This window comes from Phycodurus eques, chromosome 5 (genome assembly GCF_024500275.1).
Source record: "Phycodurus eques isolate BA_2022a chromosome 5, UOR_Pequ_1.1, whole genome shotgun sequence".
Classification (NCBI taxonomy): domain Eukaryota; kingdom Metazoa; phylum Chordata; class Actinopteri; order Syngnathiformes; family Syngnathidae; genus Phycodurus; species Phycodurus eques.
Window position 1 is genome coordinate 10,636,859 of NC_084529.1, and position 25,735 is coordinate 10,662,593.

At 43.3% G+C, this 25,735-nt stretch overlaps 1 protein-coding gene across 2 annotated transcripts; it reads right to left on the bottom strand.

The window, feature by feature from the left end:
- Window positions 1–10,889: 10,889 nt before the first annotated feature.
- syt19 (synaptotagmin XIX) lies at window positions 10,890–22,906 on the bottom strand. Of its 2 annotated transcripts, XM_061677653.1 has the most exons (10): window positions 22,639–22,906; window positions 22,508–22,565; window positions 21,587–21,806; window positions 21,415–21,488; window positions 13,666–13,722; window positions 13,167–13,349; window positions 12,108–12,257; window positions 11,713–11,832; window positions 11,512–11,623; window positions 10,890–11,399 (listed from the first exon to the last, which is right to left on the bottom strand). In XM_061677653.1, the coding sequence occupies exons 3-10, from the start codon at window positions 21,786–21,788 to the stop codon at window positions 11,092–11,094; spliced, it is 1,206 nt and encodes a 401-aa protein (XP_061533637.1). In that variant the 5' UTR covers window positions 21,789–21,806; window positions 22,508–22,565; window positions 22,639–22,906; the 3' UTR covers window positions 10,890–11,091. The 2 variants fall into 2 exon arrangements, with proteins under 2 accessions (XP_061533637.1, XP_061533636.1); XM_061677652.1 differs by having other exon boundaries at window positions 22,508–22,906.
- Between the last annotated feature and the right edge of the window lie 2,829 nt (window positions 22,907–25,735).

A 25,735-nucleotide genomic window follows, 5' to 3' on the forward strand; every position in this document is an offset into this window, starting at 1 on the left:
ACTCTCTTCCATTCTGGAGTTGCCCACGGTGAGAGGCAGCGAGCAGGTGTCGGTATACTTATTGCCCCCCGGCTCGGCACCTGTATATTGGGGTTCACCCCGGTGGACAAGAGGGTAGCCTCCCTCCGCCTTCGGGTGGGGGGACAGGTCCTGAATGTTGTTTGTGCATATGCACCAAACTGTCATGGGTGTGTGTTCTGGTTTTTGTCTTCCCCCTGTTTCATACACGCCTGCTCCAGAGAGCATCTTCACCACCTGTGCCTTGTTCACCCTAATTACACCTTGCATTTAACCTTGTGTCTCATTCTTTCTCGTCGCCAGTTCGTTGTACCTTGTCGTCGCGTTCCAGCATTCCTTGTTTCCACATCAAAGACTTACAGTAAGACTAGATCCTGTTCCGATTATTTACCTCATCTTTTTACCTCATGTTTTTGGACACCGTTGCCTTTTTTGGACTGCCTGTGTACCGACCTCTGCCTGTATATTAAACCTCTTTTTTTGAAGACTGTCCATTTTTATTTTGGAGTCATGCATATTTGGGTCCTATCCTCTGTTCCGTTCATGACAGAACGAACTGGCCATAACATGGACCCAGCAGACTCCGACCCGGTGCGCAAAGCCCTTCAAGCGCAGGGTCAACGCCTCTCGAAGCAGGCTAAGCAGCTTGCTGCCCTCCACCTTCATCTAGAGGGACTGTCAGAGCATCAGAACAATATGATGAGACAGGTGGCCTCACAGTTTGAAGTGCTAATGAATATGCTTCAGAAGAAGGAACCAGCTGGCGCAGCACCCGCTGCCGCCACTGTACCATCGTTTCCAGGTGAAGCAGTCACCGTGCAGCCACCTCCCACCTCCGCTGCTGTCTGCCCACAGCTCTCTCGACCGGAGAAGTTCTCTGGAGCTTCTGGGACTATTAAGGCGTTCATCACTCAGTGCGAACTCCACTTTGAGTTGCAGGCAGCTGCCTTTCCCATTGAGCGGGCAAAAATCTCTTTCGTCATTTCCCACCTGACTGGTCGTGCGGAGGCGTGGGCTACTGCTGAATAGAGCTGCAATTCCGCTGCTTGTCATTTATGGTCTTTGTTCGTAAAGACTATGGAGCACATTTTTCAGTTTTCCACACCAGATCGTGAGGGATGCTCGCTCCCTTGTCACCTTACAACAAGGCAAGCGCAGGGTGTCAGATTACGCGATTGAGTTTCGCATTCTAGCAGCTGAGAGTCAGTGGAATAATAGGGCACTACTCGATGCACTATCCCCCGCCGTCAAGGATCATTTGGTCCCGCTAGACCTGCCGACCGACTTGAACACTCATTGGTCTGCCGTAAAGATCGACAAGAGGCTTTTGGATCGCGAGCTGGACAGAGTTCGGCGGAGGGTTGCATCACCGCGCACTTGGAGGACGAGCCTCGGTGACCAGCCAAACCAAGGCAGATCCCGTTTCCTGACACTGGCTAGCGTCACCACGGATGAACCCATGCAACTGGGCAGGTTCCGTCTCTACCCTGAGGAACGTCAACGCCGGCTGAGGGAAGGGCGGTGCTTCTACTGCGGGCAGTTGGGTCATTCCGTGAGCAACTGTCACGTCAAGGTTGCCGGTAGCAAGGGCACGGGAGAGGTGAGTCTGAATTTCATAAAGGAAGACCCTTCCCGGGTTCTTCCTGAAGTGACACTATACTCTCCTGATCAAGAAATTCATACACCTGTATTAATTGACTCTGGTTCTGACGCAAACTTACTCAACTCCCTCCTTGTTAGACATATGCACCTTAGAACCTTTCAAATAAAACGCCACCGCAACACCTATGCTGCAGATGGCAGTTTTATGGGCAAGATCACTCACCGCACCCAAACACTCACATTGACATTTCCTGATTCTCACTCGGAACGCATTAGTTTTCATGTTTTTGACGCCATGAATCATGACCTTATTTTAAGAAACCCATGGTTGAAATTACATAACTCCCACATTGACTGGTCCTCTGGGCAGGTTATGGCATGGGGCAGCAATTGCGCCCGGAACTGTTTCAAGCCGCCATGTGATGTTCAGGGTCATGTTTCTAAGGACAATCCACAGACCCCATCTGGGGATCCTGATTTATCTCAAGTGCCCTCCTGTTACCAGGACATTAAAGATGTTTTTTCCAAGTCCAAGGCCAAATCCCTTCCACCCCACAGACCTTATGACTGTGCTGTTGACTTGCTGCCTGGGACCACACCCCCACAAGGGAGGTCATTCTCTCTTTCAGGGCCGGAACACAAGGCTATGAAGGAATATGTGGATGAATCACTGGCAGCCAGGATTATTCGCCCATCTTCATCCCCTGCGGGAGCCGGATTTTTCTTTGTGGACAAGGACATGACTCTGCGACCCTGTATCAATTACCGGGGTCTCAACGACATAACGGTGAAGAACAGGTACCCTCTTCCTCTCATCTCCACCGCCCTTGAGTTCCTGGAGGGAGCCAAGGCTTTCACCAAACTCGACTTCAGAAATGCATATCATTTAGTCAGGATAAGGGAGGCGGATGAATTGAAAACAGCATTCAACACACCAACGGGACATTACGAGTATTTGGTGATGCCTTTTGGACTAACTAACGCTCCAGCTGTGTTCCAGAATGTTGTCAATGATGTCCTGCGTGACATGTTGAATGTGTATGTTTTTGTATATTTGGCTGATATTTTGATATTCTCCCCGGATGAAGAGACTCACATCATTCATGTCCATTCTGTGTTGCAGCAGTTACTGCAGAATGATCTATACATCAAGGCTGAGAAATGTGAGTTCCACAAGGCGTCCCTTTCTCTTCTGGGGTTTGTGCTGGCTCCAGGTGAAATAAAAATGGACCTTTGCAAAGTTGATGCTGTGACTAATTGGCCCACTCCCACGTCATGCAAAGATGTACAAAGGTTCTTAGGGTTCGCTAATTTCTACAGAAAATTAATTAGAAACTTCAGTTCTATAGGCTCGCCGTTGCATGATCTTACCTCGCCACACAGACCTTTCGTATGGAACCCGCTTTGTCAGGCAGCTTTTCAGAAACTTAAATCGAGCTTTACCTCCGCTCCCATCCTCACTTTGCCAGATCTCAAACAGCAGTTTGTGGTAGAAGTCGATGCGTCTGATGCCGGTATAGGAGCAGTGCTCTCCCAGAAATGTCTCAAGGATGGTAAATTACATCCTTGTGCTTATCTCTCCAAAAAACTGACCCCAGCCGAGAGAAATTATGACATTGGTGACCGTGAACTGCTGGCAGTCAAGGTGGCTTTGATGGAGTGGAGGCACTAGCTAGAGGGGGCACATACTCCATTTTTAGTATGGACAGATCACAAGAACCTGAAATAGCTTAAGTCTGCTAAGAGATTAAATGCGAGGTAGGCAAGATGGGCTCTGTTTTTCACTAGATTCAATTTCACGTTATCCTACCGACCTGGTTCTAAAAATGGTAAGCCAGATGCTTTATCGCGCATTTTCTGCGCAGAGAATTCTTTGTCCGACCCTAAAACCATTTTGCCCAAGTCATGTTTCGTTTCTGCTTTTGTTTGGGACATTGAGACTGCGGTAAAGGAGGCTCTGAAGAACACTCTTGCCCTGGAAATTGCCTTGAAAACAGGCTTTATGTGGTTCCGACCTTAAGGGGAAGAGTCATCCACTGGGCCCACACTAACCGGACTGTATGTCACCCAGGCATTGCCAAGACTCAGTCTGTGGTCGAACAGCGCTTTTGGTGGACCAATGTTCGAAAGGGTGTCACCAATTATGTCAATGCTTGCCAGGCATGTGCTGCCAACAAGTCCTCTCGTAAACGTCCTTCTGGGGAGTTGCGACCCCTGCCAATACAACAACGTCCTTGGTCAGACATCTCCGTAGACTTTGTAACGGGATTACCGGCACCGAAAGGAAATACCACCATTCTCACAATCGTGGACAGGTTCTCTAAAATGGCACACTTCATTGCACTCCCGAAACTCCCCTCAGCGAAAGACACTGCCGAGTTAATGATACACCAGGTTTTCAAGTTCCATGGTTTCCCCAAGAATGTGGTATCCGATAGGGGTCCCCAATTCATTTTGCAATTTTGGAAGGAGTTTTGCAATCTCATAGGTGCTACCGTCAGTCTGTCATCTGGGTTTCACCCTGAAACCAACGGCCAAACCAAGAGGCTGAACCAGGACCTGGAGACTGAGCTCCGATGTCTCGCTTCACAGGAGCCACGATCCTGGTCTCAGAAACTGATTTGGGTTGAATTCTCTCACAATTCCCTCCCCTCTGCATCCACTGGTCTATCACCTTTTCACGTTATGCATGGTTACCAACCATCTCTATTTCCTGTCATAGCCCCAGAGTCCACAGTTCCAGCGGCGTTGACCTTGGTGCGACGTTGTAGGAGGACCTGGGAGCGAGCCCGCCAGGTGCTGCTGCGCCAGGGACGGTCCTACAAAACCGCTGCTGACCGTCAGAGGACACCGGCCCCGAGCTACAAAGTGGGTCAGTGAGTTTGGCTCTCCACCAAGCATATTCCACTCCGGGTGGAGTCCCGGAAGCTTGCTCCCAGGTTCGTTGGGCCCTTCCCCATCACAAAGATCATCAACCCTGTCACCGTGAAGCTTAGGCTCCCAAGGTCGATGCAGGTCCACCCTGTTTTTCACGTCAACCTGCTCAAGCCACAATCATCTCGACAGTCTTGAACGTGTTCAGCTCCAGGTTGTGTCGGCTGTACCACAGCTCCAGCCGCTCCACTTCATTGAGGTACAGTTGTTCGTGTAGCGAGAAAAAAGCAGCGGAGAGTGGACACAACCTTGGGGCACCCCGGTCTTGATGCTGCGTGTGAATGAGATGGCCTCCCGCAGCCTCACCTGCTGTGTCCTGCCCGTCAGGAAGCTGTAAATCCACTAGCAGATGGCAGGTGAGACGCTGAGCTGCAGAAGGTTGGTGGAAAGGAGTTCAGGGATGATGGTGTTGAACGCAGAGCTGAAGTACACGAACAGGATCCTCACCTAGGTCCCTGCGTTGTCGAGGTGTTCTAGGATGAAGTGAAGTCCCATGTTGACTGCATCATCCGCAGACCTGTTTGCTCGGTAGGCAAACTGCAGGGGGTCCAGCAGGGGACCTGCGATGCTCTTGAGGTGGTCCAGGACGAGGCGATCAAAGGACTTCATGACCACTGATGTCAGGGAGGCAGGCCTGTAGTCATTCAGACCCGAGATTGCAGGTTTCCTAGAGACTGGGATGATGGTGGAGCGTTTGAAACAGTATGGTACTTCGCACAGTTTGACAGCCAGGTGCGTTGAGGTGCAGTCGTTCGTGTAGAGAGAGAAGAGCAGCGGCGAGAGGACACAACCTTGGGGCGCCCCCGTGTTGATGCTGCGCCCCAGTGCTGATGCTGCGTGTGGATGAGGTGGATCGGCAATTGTACACAGTCACCGCAAGAAATGAATGAAATTTTTTACAATTATTATAGCAGTTTATACGCATCTTCGAACAACCCAGACCAAATATAAATGTTAACTTTTATTAAGGATCTAAACATTCCTCAATTAAATACACAAATTCAAGACAGGTTTGATGCTGAAAGCTGCATACAGGTTTTGGAGAAAACATATGCTGCCATCCAAGCAACGTCTTTTTCATGGACGCCCCTGCTTATTTTACCAAGACAATGCCAAACCACATTCTGCATGTGTTACAACAGCCTGGCTTCATAGTAAAAGAGTGCGGGTACTAGACTGGCCTGCCTGCAGTCCAGACCTGTCTCCCATTGAAAATGTGTGGCGCATTATGAAGCGTAAAATACGACAATGGAGACCCCGGACTGTTGAACAGCTGAAGCTGTACATCAAGCAAGAATGGGAAAGAATTCCACCTACAAAGCTTCAACAATTAGTGTCCTCAGTTCGCAAACATTTATTGTATGTTGTTAAAAGAAAAGGTGATGTAACACAGTGGTAAACATGACCCTGTCCCATCTTTTTTGGGATGTGTTGCAACCATAAAATTCTACGTTAATGATTATTTGCTTAAAACAATAAAGTTTATCAGTTTGAACATTAAATATCTTGTCTTTGTAGTGTATTCAATTAAATATTGGTTGAAAAGGATTTGCAAATCATTGTATTCTGTTTTTATTTGTTTAACACAATGTCCCAACTTCTTTGGAATTGGGGTTGTACGATGTGGCCCGTGACAAAAATGAGTTTGACACCCCTACTGTAGAAAAACAACCATTTGCACTCACATTCACATCTACGGATAATTTAGAGTCTTCAAGTACCCGGACCCAGGAGGCCAAAATTGGAGACCTTGAATTAATCTACCATGCATGTTTTTGGGATGTGGGAGGAAACCGGAGTACACGGACAAAACCTACGCAGGCATGGGGATAACATGCAAACTTCACACAGGCGAGGCTGGATTTGAACCCAGATCCTCAGAACTGTGTGCTAACCAGTTGGCCACCGTGCCGCCCATAACAATAACAATTACAGTATATTTTTGAACTAAAAAGACAAATTGTGATTTGTTATTTTTTACAATTTAAAAGAGTTCTTGGGTGTATTTAATAAATGTTCGTATTGGCGGGCGGCCCCTGCTTCTTAAAGAACCCACTCAGAGTCTGAGAAGGAAGGTGAGCAGGAACAGAGCACAGCAAGCGAGGAAGTATTTCATTATCAAACCACCAAATTAAACAATTTGTGTGCAGCTACATATTGCCGAACACCAATACATAGTTACGGTTATTGTGTAAATTAGCCAACTTGTGAAGTCATAATTTGGTAAAATTCAGAAGTGTTCGTTCAATAGGCAATAGGCTCATAAAATATTTACTTGGTTGTTTTGACTTTATGTACTGCAGAGACCCAATCATTTATTTACAAGTAATTAAAAGGTCAGTTTTCCACAATATGACCCTTTAAGAATAGAATTTAGGTTTAAGAGCTTCTACTTACAGGTGTATTAAGCCTTACAGAAACATGAAAATAATTTTAGTTATTACCAATGCTGTTGATATAGGCCATAAACCTAACATTGATTTGCAGTGTAGGACATTTTTACCACGATATATTGTGACATATACAGGGGGGTCATTGCACCGCTATTGCTATCGTCGTCTTTTCTAGGTATAAGACGAAGATAACTTCAGTTTATCAGACCAACGCCAATAAATGATTGGAGGCGGGTTGGATGCAAAAACAAACATTAAAACATAAAAAGACCTGGCAGACAGGTAACCGGTCTGTTCTGTGATGAACAACAAAAGATGAGATGAGCAAAATTTGTTGGTGACTGAGAAAGAAGGGCACACATGTGGGAGTATGACTGTGTGAGACTAATTATGAGTGGCTGGTCGGCATGAAAATTCAACCTCAATTATTATAGCATCTTATAAAAATCTTCGAACAACCCAGACCTAAAATAAATTGAAACTTTTATTAAGGATCTAAACATTCCTCAATTAAATACACAAATTAAAGACAGCCTTGATGTTCCTTTAACAATCACAGAATTACATAACACATTAAAAAGATATGCAATCAGGACGAGCGCCTGGCCCGTAGGGAATCCCCGTTGAATTCATTAAGCATTTCTGGCCAATACTAGCGCCTCTATTTCTCAGAACAGTCAAGGAGATAAACAATAAAGGTCAATTAGTAGCCATATGAACACAGCTTCAATTAAGTTATTACTAAAGTCAGGTAAAGACCCCACTCTCCCAGCTAATTATTGGCCCTTATCACTGATTAATGTACCTATCAAGATTATCTCGAAAGCCCTCGCAGCGAGACTTGAAAAGGTACTCCCATCAATAATCCACTATGACCAGACAGGCTTCATTAAAGGTAGATGTTCCAAAAATAATGTCAGACGTCTGTTAAATTTAATAAGCATGTCACAGCGTAAAAATCTAAACGCAATCAGCATGTCACATGTCACACACAGAGAAAGCTTTTGATAAAGTTAACTGGGCTTTCCTGTTTGCAGTACTTTGCAAATTTGGCTTTAGAGATTCATTGATACATTGGATAGGAACATTATACAATTCGCCGAAAGCGACTGTCACCACAAATAGGAATACTTCACAAAGTTTTACATTAAATAGAGGAACCAGACAAGGATGTCCACTCTCACCAATGCTATTTGCAATATTCATCGAACCTCTTGCTGCCACTATATGTCAGAATGCTAATATTAAAGGTATCTGCTCACTAGTGACAGAACACAAACTCAATCTAGATGCTGATGATATTTACTTACAGGAATTTACTTACAGGAACCCAAGTATTCTCTTCAGGCAGTCTTCAATCTCATTAAATAATTTTCACAAATATCAGACTACTCTATCAACTGGACAAAATCAACAATACTCCCAATAACAGCAAACTCATTGACTCCTGCAAATCAAATCCCAGATTACGCCATTCCAATAAGAAACACTAAGTAATTAGGTATGAATATTTTGTAATACCTACACACAGAGCTGACCAATATAAATTACACACCACTTCTGGAAAAAAATCTCATCTGATTTAAGATGCTGGAATAACTTGCCTATATCTCTACTGGGAAAAATAGCTACAATAAAAATGAAAGCCTTACCTCAAATAAATTCATTATTTTCAATGGTTCCATATAAGACCACATTTAAAGGATTTCAAACCTTAGATTCTGCTGTAATAATTTTTCATTTGAAAAATAAGAAAAATAGTATTCGTCTATCCACTCTTCAGAAAAGTAAACAGGAGGGAGGCCTAAATGCTCCCAACTTCAAACACTATTATTTAGCTAACCAAATACATTACCTCATCAAATGGAATCGACAGGATCTCAATTAGCTCCCAGTATGCTTTCCACAATCTGTCATAATCCAGATTTCAAATTTAATAATATACCCCTTTTCCCATTTTAGTACATGGGAACAACATGGAATTGACCACCTACAACAACTATTTAAATGTCAGAGGACAAATATTTAAAAAAATGTCTTGATAACTCTAACCCCTTTACAAACCACCACTGCCATTTCAAAGTGATTATATAGCAGATATACAGCAGTTAAATCGATAAATATGATGCAGAATGCGCCTTCTGCTTTTTGCATCCCGCGCCTTCCGGTCTTCGTCTCTTTCCGGCGCTGTGACGTCACACAAGCCAAACATCCTGTTCAGAAATATTCACAATCATTACTCGTCGCGTTAGCTACCGCTAAGAAAACAATTCTATTAAACTGGAAAAATAAACAAGCTATTAACAATATTCAGTGGCTAAATCTCATCATAGAATATATTGCGTGAGAAAAAAAGCTAACTTTTGAATTTTGTATTCTTTGTTGTCGATGTGTTGTTGTTTTACTATTTATTCTATTTATTTATTTTAATTTTCCCACACATTTTAGATCAGTTTGCATGGTGAGAGGACACATGCATGGAATGCTGATTTTCTTCTCTTGTCCCTGTCTTTGTGGTTCCAGCGTCTGTGGGGGCGGGACTTTCTTCACTTCATAGTAACATGGGGGAAGGTGGGTTCTCACTTAGCTGAATGGCGGTGCTCCTGAGGCCGGCCCCCCCGGGCTGGATGACTGCTTGGCATTGGGTCCCTATGGCCCCCACCGGGTGGCCAGTGGGTGGGGCGCCTCGTGGGGCCAGTGGACCGGCCTGGGTCCCTCGGTGTGGGACCTGTCCCGTCTAACAGGCTGCTCTCGGGTGGACCCCTGGGCCCAATCACACCCCTCGATTTATTGGGTGGGGTCCTCAGCCTCCGCGGTGCGGGCACAGCAATTACAGGACACTTCTGTCAGTCTTTGTGCATGTAAAATTCACTTGCATGTGTCCCTGGGACTCTTTCACCGGGTGTGGGGCCACTCACTTATTGCGACAAATAACTCATGAATATGCAAATTGCTTGTGTATCCCCTCACTCATACAGCCGTCCTATAGACTTTTAGAATTTACATAGTCAATCCCACTACACTTCAGTTGTACAGCCGGGTTCACAGCCCTTGTCCTGCATGCATCTTCTCCTGTCCTTGTCCTGTTCTAGCTTGTCCCGTCCTTCCCTCATAGGCTGTAGCACTACAGCCCCATGCAACATGCATCCATCCATCCATTTTCTGAGCCGCTTATCCTTACTTGGGTCGCGGCCGTGCTGGAGCCTATCCCAGCTGTCATCGGGCAGGAGGCGGGGTACACCCTAAACTGGTTGCCAGCCAATCGCAGGGCACATACAAACAGACAACCATTCGCACTCACAGTCACACCTACGGGCAATTTAGAGTCTCCAATTTATGCATGTTTTTGGGATGTGGGAGGAAACCGGAGTGCCCGGAGAAAACCCTCGCAGGCACGGGGAGAACATGCAAACTCCACACAGTCGGGGCCGGGGATTGAACCCGGGTCCTCAGAACTGCGAGACTGACACTCTAAACAGTCGTCCACCGTGCCGCCGCCCCATGCAACACTCATATTTAATGTTTCATTGTTGTAGATAATGTAATGACTTACTTTTCTCATCCTGTCTAGAATTAGTGTTTTGTCTTTTGTCTTCATTTCTCTCGCACCTCTTTGTTCTGTTCAACTCTGATTCTCAATAAACATCCATTATAATGCTAAGAAACCACAGCGGAAGCTTAAAAACTCCACTGTGACACAGTAAAACTGTTCTGGGATAAAAGGGATACAGATCCTCCATTCTGCTTGACCTAACAGCCGAACAGGACAATAAATAAATAAATATTTGGTGACCCCACCCGCCCTCCCCCTGCTTCATTTACAATTTACATAGATGGATTAAAAAAAACATTCATTTGAATAGGATTGTTTTGGGGGAATAGCAACATAATATTAAGCCTCAAGAGGGCAGTAAAGACTTGTTACAAAAGACCACAGATTAATCATGTTGTGGAGGAATAAATTTAATGTATCTGTATTTATATTATTTTTTTGAGGAGATGTTAATAAAGTTGGAAAAGCTGGAAATTTGTAAGCAGTAGGAAAATGTGTTCAAAGTGTTTTGTTAGTGAATAGCACTATCCACTTAATTTAAAAAGCAATGCACACATCCAGGAAGTGCAGAAGAAGTTGTTGAGACATAACTCAGATAAGTAGAGCATGCCATCTTGCTATTGGCTGGCGGACTGAGCGGAGTATAAGACCCAAGTGTTCATTTTCGTAATTCTTGTCCTTATTCACAGTTAACTGTCCAATGAGGTGCTTGGATGATTTCCTACTTGAGTGAGTCTCAAAAACGTTGACCAAAATTTTACACTCTTGCAGAGGAAGTTCTGGCAAGGAGAAAACAAGAACTTCATTGAAGACAGTCATTGTGCCACGCAGCACTGCAGAGGTTTTCTGGTACTTCAACTTGCACCGGTTGCACTGCACACTGATCCTGACATAGAGGGCTGGACAACACAAAGTATGTGCATTAGCACCTGCACATCTTGTTTTATACTACGTTGTGCTATCAAAGCTGCCAGCTACACTTCTGTTCATGTTTGTCTGTAAGCAACTGACCTGCATCCAAGTGTAGCTCCGTATGGACTGTTCGAACCTTTAACACTCCAACCTCAATTCTCTGAGAAGTTGGAAGAAACTTCAGTGACAGAAGCACATTTCCTACAAGATCCTGCCAATTGAGAGGATATGTTTAAAAACACAAACAAATTCAATTTCACACATTTCCTCCTCAATCTGTTAAATGGGGCTTGTTTTTACCTTGCGGGGAGTGTTGAGCTTCCCTTTTAGCTCCAGAGGGTAAGAGATATTGAGTTGTCCTAGAGGGGTCCTCACCTCTCCCAATGCTGCGTGTCTGGAGAATTTATCAAAGTCTCTCACCTGACAAACACAGGCAAATGGGGCCATATTCACAATTTGCCAGAATTTGAATAAGCATAATAATATGAGGGGATGGATTTCTAGTTTTTTGTCTTTACTTTACACAGACTATCTGATGCGGTAATCTAAAAAGTGTTAGTGGCTTGATCACAATATTCAAACTTGCATACTAAGAACTTAATAAATCATTAGTCTCCTTGTTGTGAATACAATAATAGTACTCTCTCATCATAAAGTTGAAATAATGAACATTCCTGATACTGTCAATACAGAACCTCCATCCTGAGATCGATGTGCTCCAGCTCCTTTTCATCATGCAGAATACAGCTGAACTGGTCTCCAAACAATGGGTTACAGGTGCCTTTTACAATGCGGGTCCGCCATTCCTGCAGAACTGTGGACAGGGCAAGTGGTGTCCCTTCACCCTAATAGGCTCAGAGCAGTAAGTCATGGCAGCATTAGTACACTGTATGAGGTTACTGTTTAGTAGTTGGACATGGAAAATGTATCTCACATGAAGTGGAAGTTTTTTTGTTTTTTTTTAGTAATAGTTAAAAAAAAAACACAAGAAAATGGTACAAGACTGTAGGCGGTTGTGTTAAGAGGTGCTAATTAAAAAGGTTTCCATATCCAAACTTATTCATACCCAATCCATATAAAATATACATATAAAACATATAAAAGTATGTAAAGTTCATTACATTCACTCTACAGTAGATTATACTAGCTGTTGCCAGGATCTCTTACAATAATCAAACAATTACATTTCCTCAAAATTGTCCAGTAAGTTCAGGGAAAAGAACTACTTTTAAAATGTAAAGAACACAAGCAAAACAAAACAAAAACAATAAGGTTGGATTATTTTTAAACTATCACAATCAGTCAATTGTTTTAGGCCCCCTAAAACCACTGTTCAGCCCCCTTGAAATTAAATTAGTTTTCCCGGAAATCTCAAAACCTAGCGACGTCCCTGATCACAATTATAAATAGTAAAATGTCTTTTAGTATCATGGGCAGCCAGAGGATTGCAATTCAACAAGTAAAATGTTACTTTAACTAAAAATTAGAGCATGGATAATTTGGGGATTAACTGACATAATTCACAGCATTTCTAGAAGGGACACGATCAACATAAAAATCCAGATTTCAGTGTTTCATAAACTTTCATAAAAAATCCAAATGTCATCAGTGTTTAGCGCATGTTTGTTTTTTAAACAAAATTGCTAAGTTGCCAATTTACGTTTCCTTTTAAGAACAAAATAATACAACAGGACAAAAACTGCCATACAATTGTCAGTGGTAATAAAAAAATATCATAAAAAGAGAGGAAATACCCCTTCATCAATATAAGGCCCCTCCGTCTCTGGTCCGATCCAAAGGAGCTTCAGTTGGACAAACAGTTGGAGGCTGCTGGTTTGTCTTCCTTGCTGAAGCCCCTCCACCTCCAAAACAGTAACCACAAGATGGTGCTGCTGCTCATCGTAATATACAGAATAGTGGAGCCATCCGTCAAACTTCTGTAGGCGATGGAGGGTGGGAAAGTGTCAAGCAAATGATCTATTGGTCATGATAATTGTTAATACAAAATAAAGGCAGAGATTAACCAAATGTCTAAAAATGTTATAATATGGATAGTTTTAAAATATTATAAAATCCAAATGTCAACATATAATACTGGTATTTATAATTTTTGTTTGCAAGGTAAATCAATATCAGGCTAACTTGAGGTCAAAAGGTTTTCCCATATAGGACTGCAATACACAAGGCATAGGAAGGGTGTAGCCTATATAAACCCATTGAATGTAGTGAGATGAAGAAAAGACTGATACAGACTTTGTCCTCGCCTGCTTCCTGTGTGGATTCCAAGATGTCCGCATCAACATCCTCGACCTGCAAAGTTTACAGAACATTATTTATAATCCATCCATTTTCCGTACTGATTATCCTCACTAGGGTCGCGGGCGTGCTGGAGCCTATCCCAGCTATGTTCGGGCGAGAGGTGGGGTACACGGTGAGTTGCCTTTCGCATGTCATGCAAAGCAGACTTCCATGGTTTGGACAAGTCCGGAGGAAATTAAGTGAGTATATTCCGAGAAGGATGATGAGGATGGGGGCTGCAAGGCAAGAGAGCTTGAGGAAGATGTAGTGAGGGATGACTTGAGAGTAGTTGGTGTTAGAGAGGAGGATGCAGGAGATACATGTAAGTGTAGATGGAAAATTATGACGTAGTGTGCCGAAAGGAAAAGAAGAAATCATTGTATAACCAACATTGCACACAGACGACCTTTCGGGTATTGAACACTGAAATGGGATTGTCTTAACCTCCAACCCTTTTGTCTGTTTTTCAAACAAGTTGAATTTTCATGCCGAAGAGCCACTCGTAATTAGTCTCACACAGTCATACTCCCAAATCTGTGCCCTTCTTTCTCAGTCACCAACAAATTTTGCTCATCTCATCATTTGTTGTTCGTCACAGTATGCACTGGTTACCTATCTGCCAGGTCTTTTTATGTTTTAATGTTTGTTTTTGCATCCAACCTGCCTCCAATCAGTTATTGGTGTTTGTCTGATCAACTGAAGTTATCTTCGTCTTATACCTTGAAGAGACGATGATATATTTGTAAAGCTAGGAAAACACAAACAAAATTAGAAATGCATAGTAATTGTCAAACAAAGTGTACCCTACCTGGCATTCTCAAATTATTTGATGTCTCTGCAGTACATAAAGTCAAAACAACCAAGTAAATATTTTATGAGCCTATTGCCGAAAATGTGTCTACGAACGAACACTTCTGAATTTTACCAAATTATTACTTCACAAGTTGGCTAATTTACACAATAACCGTATCTGTGTATTGGTGTTCGGCAATATGTCCGCTGCACACAAATTTTTTTATTTGGTGGTTTGATAATGTAATACTGCCTCGCTTTCTGTGCTCTGTTCCTGCTCACCTTCTCAGACTCTGAGTGGGCTCTTTAAGAAGCAGGAGGCGCCCGCCAATACGAACATTTATTAAATACACCTAAGAATTCTTTTAAATTGTAAAAAAAAATCAATAATAACTACATAACAAAGTGTGTTTTTAGTGCAAACATATACTGTAATTGTTATTGTTATGGGAGGCAAGGTGGCCAACTGGTTAGGACACAGTTCTGAGGACCCGGGTTCAAATCCGGCCTCGCCTGTGTGAAGTTTGCATGTTCTCCCCGTGCCTGCGTAGGTTTACTCCGGATACTCCGGTTTCCTCCCACATCCCCAAAACATGCATGGTAGGTTAATTCAAGGTCTCCAATTTTGGCCTCCTGGGTCTGGGTACTTGAAGACTCTAAATTACCCATAGATGTGAATGTGAGTGCAAATGGTTGTTTGTCTACAGCAGGGGTGTCAAACTAATTTTTGTCATGGGTCACATCGTACAACCCCACTTCCAATGAAGTTGGGACGTTGTGTTAAACATAAATAAAAACAGAATACAATGATTTGCAAATCATTTTCAACCTATATTTAATTGAATGCACTACAAAGACAAGATATTTAATGTTCAAACTGATAAACTTTCTTGTTTTTGGCAAATAATAATTAATTTAGAATTTTATGGTTACAACACGATCCAAAAAAGCTGGGACAGGGTCATGTTTACCACTGTGTTACAACACCTTTTCTTTTCACAACATTCAATTAATGTTTGGGAGGACACTCATTGTTGAATCTTTGTAGGTGGAATTCTTTCCCATTCTTGATTGATGTACAGCTTCAGCTGTTCAACAGTCTGGGGTCTCTATTGTTGTATTTTACGCTTCATAATGTGCCACACATTTTCAATGGGAGAAAGGTCTGGACTGCAGGCAGGCCAGTCTAGTACCTGCACTCTTTTACGACAAAGCCACGCTGTTGTAACACATGCAGAATGTGGTTTGGCATTGTCTTGATGAAATAAGCAGGGGCGTCCATGAAAAAGACGCTGCTTGGATGGCAGCATACGTTTCTCCAAAACCTGTATGTACCTTTCAGCATTAATGGTGCCTTCACAGATGTGTAAGTTACCCATGCCATTGGCACTAACATAGCGCTTAGCTTCAGAACGGAAGCGTTCACGCGGATGTCTGAGCTCGCATACTGGCGTGATGTCAGTCAGGCCGTATATTAGCAAGGCACGTCACCAGATGAGTACCATAGCCCATAGTCGTTAGTTACCGATTGAACACAACCTGGCCAGGTTACTATTTAGCAGAATGAGTGTGCAAGCGTAGTCTGAGAGAAGTGACATCGGCGGTCCATGTGAGGCCGCCAAAAGCTAGCAGACGCGGCTATTGGGGTAAGTAATCACACGACGCTCTCGGTGGGAAGATGAGGGAACACACCCATATAAGGCGGGGCCGTAGTGGGGTGCAGCCTGCATATTAAAAGTCGAAGGTCCGACTCCTGGTCGTTTTTTTTTTTTTATGCTAATCTGAGGCCGGGCGTCATCCAGTGTGAGCAAATTAAGTAACAGACGAGGTGAGCTCTATTTGGGAACGAAAGAGACTCATAGTAGATCTGGAAAAAGACCCGTGGACTAAGTGTGTGTGATACGAATACTCTGTGTGATACAACTTATTAATTGTGTACACAATATGAAGAAAACCCTTGAACTATAATAAATATAATTATATTAATATCTATGTAAACAGATATTTTATAAACTAAGACCAATAAGGCAATACTGTCGAGGGAGTTCACATGATATGGTAGTAAGTACCTTAGCGTGACACTGACGGTGAGTATGATATGATTGAGGGGTAATGAGTAATACGAAACATCTGTTGACACCCCTGCAGAGGTTATGATTCAAAAAGTGACAAATATATGGAATTTGGCATGAACAATAAATATAGAGTAACTATGGTATAATGAGCTATTAGAGTCTGGGGGCTAATATGGATTTGATGACGCAGTCGGGTCCGAACTAGGGTCTCTACGAGGTACGGAACTAAAAGGGGAATGATGTGAAAATTAATGCAAATTTACGTTACAGGACGACGGAGGGGTAAGATATTGCAAGCCGCTGCGGGTGGTTAGGGGAGCGTGCCAAGAATCCACCGAATTGGGGAGGAATCAGGAGGGTCTCATAGGGGCACCCCCATCCCTTTTTGGGTCAGTTAAGTCAGGAGGTGCATGGGCTAACCCATGATGCAAGGGGGGTGTAAAGCGGAAAATTAGGAAAGAAGAGGGGTTTGGGAACCTGTTAAATAAATTGTAGAAGTTATCATAGATTGGCTTAGCTTGCATTAGTATTATGGAAAATTTTGATGGAAAGAATTGCGCGACAAAGAAGTCTGCGGAAGAATAAACCTTGGGTAATACTAGTCACTGGCAAGTAAAAGAGGGACGACGGAGTCCGAGAAATTCCGCAAGGACGTCGGAGTTCTGTAAATTCCGTATTTCCGTGGGTTTCTAAAAACGTTACTAGCATCGTGTGAATGTGTAAAAGTATGAATGTATAAGACAGGATTGTAAGTGACAACTGGGTTTGGAAGCAGGGGCAAGAATCCTCCACCCGTGTGGGTAGAAGTTTGAGGATTACCAAAACCCAGACGTTCATTGTCACCCTGTCATTTTGAATAAAGTCAGTATTTAGGTCACTCTTGGTGCAACTAAACTGAATTCACAAAATGGGAAAAAATAACAGTAAAACGGATTCAAAAGAACGCTTAACGTGTAAAGACTGGAAATATGTTCAACTCCAAAACCCTTACAAAATAAAACATTTAAAAACGTGGATAACCAAATACGGTGTCGCTGGCCAGCTAAATTCGAAAAAATTGGTTCAACTTCGAGACGAAATAAATTTCGACACAAAAATAATATATCAAAAATAGAAAAAGAGGGATATGACGACTTATTCTTCTGACTAAACATGGCATCTAAAAGAGAAAAAGGAAGTAAGAAAAAGAAGGACTTAGAAAATGGACAGAAAAGGCCTTCTATGACATTAAACAACATTTGGTGTCCAGTACTGCGCTGGCCCTTCCAAATTATGATAAAACATTCATTCAAATGGTAGAGTGTAAAAGCTATTACATGACCTCCGTACATACAAAACAATGCGGTGATAAACTAAGACCAATAGCTTATTTTGCGACTAAATTAGACAGCGTGACGTGTGCATTACCGCATTGTGTTAGAGTAGGTGTGGCAGCCTCGATGGCAGTGGGGAGCAATCCCACAATTGTGGTATTTCACCCATTAACTCTTAAGGTCCCACATACAGGGTCTGCTCTCCTATTGCAAACGAAAATGGCGTTTTTATCACCTACGGGCTGGAACAAATTAACAATATTACAGGCAGGTGGCGGAACGGTGGGCGACGGCGTAGAGCGTCTGCCTCACAGGCAGAGGACCGGGGTTCAATACCCTTCCCCGACTGTGTGGAGTTTGCATGTTCTCCCCTTGCTTGCGTGGGTTTTCTCCGGACACTCCGGTTTCCTCCCACATTCCAAAAAGCATGCATGGTAGGTTAATTGAAGATTCTAAATTGCCCGTAAGAGTGAATGTGAGTGCGAATGGCTGTGTGTTTCTATGTGCCCTGTGATTGGCTGGGAACCAGTTCAGGGTGTACCCCGCCTCCTGCCCGATGATCGCTGGGATAGGCTCCAGCACTTCCGCGACCCTTGTAAGGATAAGCGGCTCAGAAAATGGATGGATGGCGAGGTAGACGCGCCATAGGTCTGAAAGACAATGTCAGGAGAGGGGTGATGACCTCCAGGTTACCTCCCAACACACAAGGGGCAGATGCGGGAACTAGTTGTGGACTTTTGTTGATGGGGTAGAACCAATGGAAGGAAACTCCATTTCGCTGCTGTGTGGGTGCCTGCAATATGATACTGTTCTTTGTAAACAAGGGGCAGAGTGGAAAGATAATCATGGGAAAAAACTTGATCTGCCGAGGGTAACTTTAGAAGATAATTTCTTGTTGGTTAATAATTTTAGGAGGTTTGAGGTCAAAAGTGACTGTGAACTATTCATACAGCATGTCCAAACAACAGACTGGGGACCATACACAGGTTCTTGTATCAGACCGTTATCGAATAGTAGAGGTGACCTTACTAAACGGGTAAAAGCCAACCTATAATACCCAGTGAGTTGACCTGGTAGAAGACAAAGGACGTGATCCTTAGGTGGGTTGGCGTTGTAATGCCGGGAGACAAAGTACAATTGCCAGTATTAAAGGGGGGTGAACCTAATGGTGACGTGGTAATGGAAGTTAGGTCATTTTCTTGGCTCAGATTCCTTAATGCAAGGGTTTTACAAAACAAAATAATATTCAGCGGTGGTACGCGCAGGAGTCATGTCCGCAGTGGTTTGGAGGCATAAAGCGATGCAAGGGGGGTATTAGCACTTACGGAGTAAACGACTCCCACAACCATGTCTGCCTCAGATGTGTAGAACTAACTGCCCTCCATATGTTGTGCTGTTAGATATCCATTTGAAAATGGGTTGGATTAGGTTTGATTTTGTTGCAAAATACTGGCAGGTGTTTTTGTTTTTCCAGGAGTGTCAGGGAGCTGTGGGGGGTCCCGCTTGTATAAACCTGGATCCTGGGACTAGTTCATGGACGGTGATGGTGGACAGCGGGCCCTGAGTGGAAGGGTTCTGAGTTTCTTCATCAATGACACGAGCTGTAGACCATATGGAGGGAGACCACCTTTAAGATTTTTATTTTCATGTATGTGAATTTTGATATGTTTGCTTCCACAGTTCTTTTTTGTGTTTTACACTGTTATTTTTTGTTCATTTATCTCGATGTTTGTATTATCCTGTTGGGCATGGTTAGTTATCCGTGTCAGGGTCCCTTTGGGTGATTTGATGTACGGGGCTCTGAAGGAGGCTTGATATGGCTCTCGCTCTTTTCCTCGTCTCGTTTGAGAAAGGTTGTTCGACCGAGAGCCGCGAAACCTTGGCGTTTCCATGAGGCTGCGCGTACAAATTGATAAATTTGGGATTGGCTCCTTTTTGATAGCGGGGAGGAGATTTGGTTTATTTGGCTGTTCGGTGCGGCACGGTGGCCGACTGGTTAGAGCGTTAGCCTCACAGTTCTGAGGACCCGGGTTCAATCTCCGGCCCCGCCTGTGTGGAGTTTGCATGTTCTCCCCGTGCCTGAGTGGGTTTTCTCCGGGCACTCCGGTTTCCTCCCACATCCCAAAAACATGCATTAATTGGAGACTCTAAATTGCCCGTAAGTGTGAATGTGAGTACGGTTGGTTGTTTGTTTGTATGTGCCCTGCGATTGGCTGGCAACCAGTTCAGGGTGTACCCCGCCAGGGAAGGAAAGCTTGATAAAACAGAGATCCAGGGGTTTTTGGGGGCTTTTTCGTCGTTCTGGCAATGTAAGCAGCTGTTATGACACTAAGGCTTGTTCAATAAATCGAATTAGCCCAAACGCCAAGTGTCTCGAAGTCTTCATTCAACCCATGCCCGTCGGACGTCGGAGTTCTCCCGGGTGACCTCCGACTCGGAACCACAGGCGAAAAAAAATCCACCACAGAACCATGGATTCGTTGATCTTGAAATTCTCTTGCGGCTCCTCGATTCCCATGTTCCTCCGCATAACTGACAGCTTGCAGTTTAAACTGAACTTCGTAAGCGTGTCTCTTCGTAGGTGCCATTTTTGGGGGTCCTTAGCCAAACCGATGTTGTTTTGCACAATGCAAACCCCGGTGCTATATACCTACTGGGGGCGTGCCTTTAGCGTCCTCCTTCACGCGCCCCCTTTACGTCCGCATGCTGTACTCAGTCACGTCCGCCTTTCCTCAATATAAGCAGCGTGTCGGCAGGAAATGCTCCCAGTCAGTCAAGCGGAGTGCTCATCAAAGTCACACATAAGGCAGGTCACATTATAAGGCGCCCTGTCCATTTTGGAGAAAATTTAAGACTTTTAAGTGCGCCTTATGGTCGTGAAAATACAGTATATTGGTAGAAAGATAATGAGGATGGAGCTGCCAGGCAAGAGAGCTAGAGGAAGAGGAAACAGAAGGTTGATGGATGTCGTGAGGGGAGACATGAGGGCAGTTGGTGTTTGAGAGGAGGATGCAGGAGATAGGCTTACATGGAAAAGGATGACGCGCTGTGGAGACACCTAAAGGGACCAGCCGAAAGGAAAATAAGACTGTATAGGTACAATAAAAGTTCCATTCCAATTAGGTCATTAATTCATTCATCTTCCATTCCGCTTCTCCTCACTAGGGTCGTGGGCGTGCTGGAGCCTATCCCAGCTATCTTCGGGCGAGAGGCGAGTTACACCCTGAACTGGTCGCCAGCCAATCGCAGGGCACATACAAACAAACCATTCACACTCACATTCACACCTACGGACAATTTAGAGTCTTTAGAGTCCCTGCATGTTTTTGGGATGTGGGAGGAAAGCGGAATACCCAGAGAAACCTCACGCAGCCACGGGAAGAACATGCAAACTCCACACAGGCGGGGCCGGGATTTGAACCCTGGTCCTCAGAACTGTGAGGCGGATGTGCTAACCAGTCGCTCACCGTGCCGCCCCAATTAGGTCACCTCAAATGAAATTGTCTTTTGCCATGACTTCTCACCTTGATGGTTGGAATTCCTTTGTACTGTTCTTTTATTTCAGATACATCATCTGTGTACAGCAAATCACCATTCACTACAGTAAAGATGAAACAAAAAATATGTTTTTAATTTGTCAAACGTTAAAATAAACTTCATCATATAATGGTTGGTAATAATTTAACCCTTGCTCACCTGCTTCAGGCAGAGGGAGTATGGCAGCTGGGCGTCTGAAGCATCTAAAGGCCTGCCAGGCCAAGATACCTAATGCCACCAGAAGAAGAGCGACTGACAAGCTGAGGATGCTGTATTTAATTGCAGCTGAGAAGGGAAACCTCAGAACTGCAGCCGATGACAGAAACCTCCCGGAGAAATAGCCTGATGAAAGGACCATCATTTTCTCCCTCCATGTGGGCTACAGACCAGTAAAACACATGATTATGTGACAACAACCAATGTCATAGGAAATCTTTTATTAGAAACATATTTCCTCCACTATACCTGATCAGTTTTAAGTTGTAATAGCATTTTTAACCACTAAATGGCAGACATTGCTTTCGAGGCACTTCTAGATCTGTTGGGTATTCTCCATCAGGAATATCATCAATAATAGGAAGCGGTCTATATGTTCAACAAATTTAAAGGCAAGCCTATGTACCTAATTTTCTTAGCGATGCTGTCAACGTTGATTGTTTTGTGGCACTGATCAGTCATACAAGACAAAGGAGGCTTTGTTGCATAGTTGCCAGTTTCTTGTTTAATGACTAACGCAAACTTTATATTAACAGGGGGACACCTAAAGACGCAGTAATGAAGCACAGCAACACACAAATCATTTTAGGCTGCTGGTCAATAGAAGATGTTGATCCTGGTATTGTTAATTTCACTGTCAAACATTGTTATAGGTTACGCAAGTAGGCTAGATACCCTTCTAAAAAGACCAAGATAAATACAGTAGCTACAGTATATATGGAGTGTATGACTACATCAGAACATTTTAAAGCAAAAAGCAAGTACAAATCAAGATAAAGAAATTCACGTTATTTATACAATATTCTTTAACATAAAATACCTCAGGAAAATATAGCTGAATTAAAGAATAAAACAAACACTTACTTTATTCAATGAAAATCAAGATGATTTTAGGGCTGTAGCTCTCTGGTCCTCTGTTTGGCTGTCAATGCATCATAAACTTCTAAAACATTTTCTTTTGTTTTTTTCTTGATGAAAAAAAACACTGAACTTACTGACGCTTCTTCCTCGTTCTTTGACACACTAGGCACACTCCCTTGCTCCAAGCTCTTCAAACACATACTCACACAAACAAATGACAGAACGGGTTGCACACACGTCTGGGCAAACTAGTTAGTTTAGATCTTGATGATATTCTAGGAAGCTAAACATGACCTGATTGCCAGACGTTTCTTCCTCGTAAAGATTACTTTACGATCAGACCTGTGTTTAGATAACATTTACAAATAAAACGTGGATGTTTAAAACCCTTTGCAAACTCCTCTAATTCGATATAGTAATAGACCATACAGCAGCTCTACTTCTAGGGGAGAGTGGCATAAGATGAGGTAGCGGGTAAGTTGACTCAATCCTTGTTGCGAATCAATTATAAAAAAATGAGAATGTGACTAAGCCGGTGGCTCAACTTACCCCATACAATTATCTATTATTTTGGCAGCATAATAATTGTAAGCTCCATTCGCCAACTTGACGGCAGCAAAGCCTAAAAGAAAACAAAAATATGAAGACACAATATTGTGACTGCAACACCTAAGAAGTTGTTGTTGAAGGCCAGTCACAAAGAGAAAGAAAGGCAAGAAAAGGAGAGAAAGGCGAGAGGCCTAAAAAAACCCCCCCAAAAAAACAATTGTGCTCCAACAGTGACATTGTGGTTCTATTGGAAACAGACCATGAGAGCTTTGATTTTTCAAGTGATGACAAAAATACTTCATGGTAGTGAACTTCAAGACTAAATCTAGAAGTTACAACTATATTGACAAGCAGCAGAAGGTGGATGGTGACGACCTAGAGGCGAAGTTTTTGAGAAAAGGCAAAGCTGGATATGGTCAGCCAAGCTTTACTCTCAAAGAAAAAGATGGTCCTCTTTTCCAGAATTGATGTCATTGCCAAACTTTCCAAACATCGCAGAGTTGGGGGCACAGCAAGGAGGGCTCCTGCAAACTGCACAAGTTGAATGAAAAGTAAAGCGTGTGTGAGCAAGCTAAGGGAAGATGAAAAAGCATGGATGATGAGGATGAAAGTTTTCCACTTAGCATTTTAAAGCATTCTCAGGCCTACATTAAATATGTTGAAAGAGGCTAGTAGTATAGACCTTACATTTGAATTGTTCAATAAATCAATATATATTGAAGAAAATGCCTAATTTAATTCCGTACAGACAGGTATTATTATGGAATAGCTTAATGGAGGAAGGGGAGGAAAGGAGAGGTGGAGGGTGGGTTGAAGTGAGTGTTGATGGGGGGTGTTCTAAGGGGAAAGAGGTGGAGGCAAGGCTGGGGGAAGTATGGAGAGAAAAACCACTTACCCCATGCATGCATGGATAAGTTGTGCCACAAGACAACTTTTTGAGGACAGGTTATATCACCAAAACTGTTTTGTTCACATTGAATCTGCTTGTTTGTATGGGGAAGCAATATCCTGAAATATATATTCATATATTAGTTTCCCCCCAAAAATTAACTGCCTTCCCCCCAAAAATTTAACTGCCTTCCTGTATTGATGCTGAAAAAGTGTCTCAACTTACCCCAGTCTCCCAGCTAGCATACGTATCTGTATGTATACAACTTATTACACATAACTTACAAGAGTATTTAGTACAAGTATTAACTAATGAGTTTAATTCGTTCGATGACTATTCTTGTGACACAAATCACTCAAATTGACTTTTCCCTTTGATATGTAAGTAAATGCAAATAATTCCTTCTTCTGCAGTGCGTGCCTTGGCCACAACGGTGTGTTGCTACACCGTTTTTGTTAAAAAAAATCAGTTGTTTAATGCTTAGCATCATAATATCGATGCTAATTTCATTAGCCTCTCTGGCGTGTCGCATTATGTGTTAGCATTAGGCTTGTGGATGTTCTTAAGACAAAGTTATGTGGCGTGGATGAATATGCAAAGTGTAAATAGCTCTGATCAATATTTATTTTTACAGTAAACCTCAAATGGGAGCGGCAATAAACACCTTGAAGCAAAGCATACTTAGCTTTGTTTTTTGTTTAAGAAGAAGAAGAACAACAACAACTGTCCACATGGCATGCTCAGCGCAGGCATCCGTGTCTTCTCAACACAAACATTCTTAAGTTAGTAGAGTTAGTAGTGTAGTATATTTTAATAGTAACACAATCAGAGTTCCTTTGCAAAGGACAAATGGTTGGAGACCTGTATTCACACCAACGATCTTTTCTTTGTAATTCTTCATCAAAGGACGTCCTTTAACCAGTTATGTTTATTGTGGTTTCCTGCTCCTCCCTGACAGTAACCTGTCTGGGGTTTACAACAGGCGCCCTGGTCTTCAAAGAGGACTGTTTTGCATCTTACAAGATGAGGGAACCGGGTGTGAGCGTAGCTAGAAGGTGAGGCACCAGCAGGCGAGTGCGATTCCAAATATGGTCATGAGGAACGGCCATCTTCCGGGTGCACCCAGGGAGGGGCTAATTCCACGCCCAGGGAGGGAAAACCTTGATAAACTTAGATCCAGAGGTTTTCGGGGGCCTATCGCCTCCATGCCCCAAAGACCGCAGTAACTCGGGTAAAAAACTGAGCAGATTTGCAAAGGTTGGTGAAAGAAACTCTGTGGTAGACTCCTTGATGTTTAGCAAGTCTCCCCTTGTGTAAGTGAGTCATGTAATGTCTCTGAAGACGAACGAAAAACACAAAAACATAAACAATACTAGAGAGTGCGGAACCGAGGCATCCACACGGGTTGGCGCCATCTTGCTTGACACTGGGGCCAGTTGCAAAGGACCCTGTTGCTCTGTCTGACAACATAGATGTAGCTAGTTGCAGAAGTAGTCTGTAGTCTGTTGCAGAAGTAGTCTGTCTTCAGTTTAACTGTTTCCGATTTCACTACTTCAGAGGTCAATTTCTCACTGGTCAGTGCCAGGCAAACATTTTTAAGCATATATCCTCAACACACAGGGTTGACAACATCAACAGCTAGTTTAAACAGATTGATGAGGATGAGCGCTTGCTATTTCCAGTATTGAAACGCCTGGAGGCAACAAAAACTACTTGGTGAACCTAGAGATTATCAATCATTATCACTAGACAGTCACCGTCGTGAATGTCTCTTTTGCGGGGCCAGATCTGAA

Coding starts and splice junctions, on each gene's coding strand:
- syt19 (XM_061677653.1), bottom strand. CDS start 21,788: ATGATGGTCCTTTCATCAGGCTATTTCTCCGGGAGGTTTCTGTCATCG. Junction 12,258..13,166: donor GGCCTTATATTGATGAAGGG/GTATTTCCTCTC, acceptor TGAGCCTATTAG/GGTGAAGGGACACCACTTGC. Junction 11,624..11,712: donor AGCTCAACACTCCCCGCAAG/GTAAAAACAAGC, acceptor CTCAATTGGCAG/GATCTTGTAGGAAATGTGCT.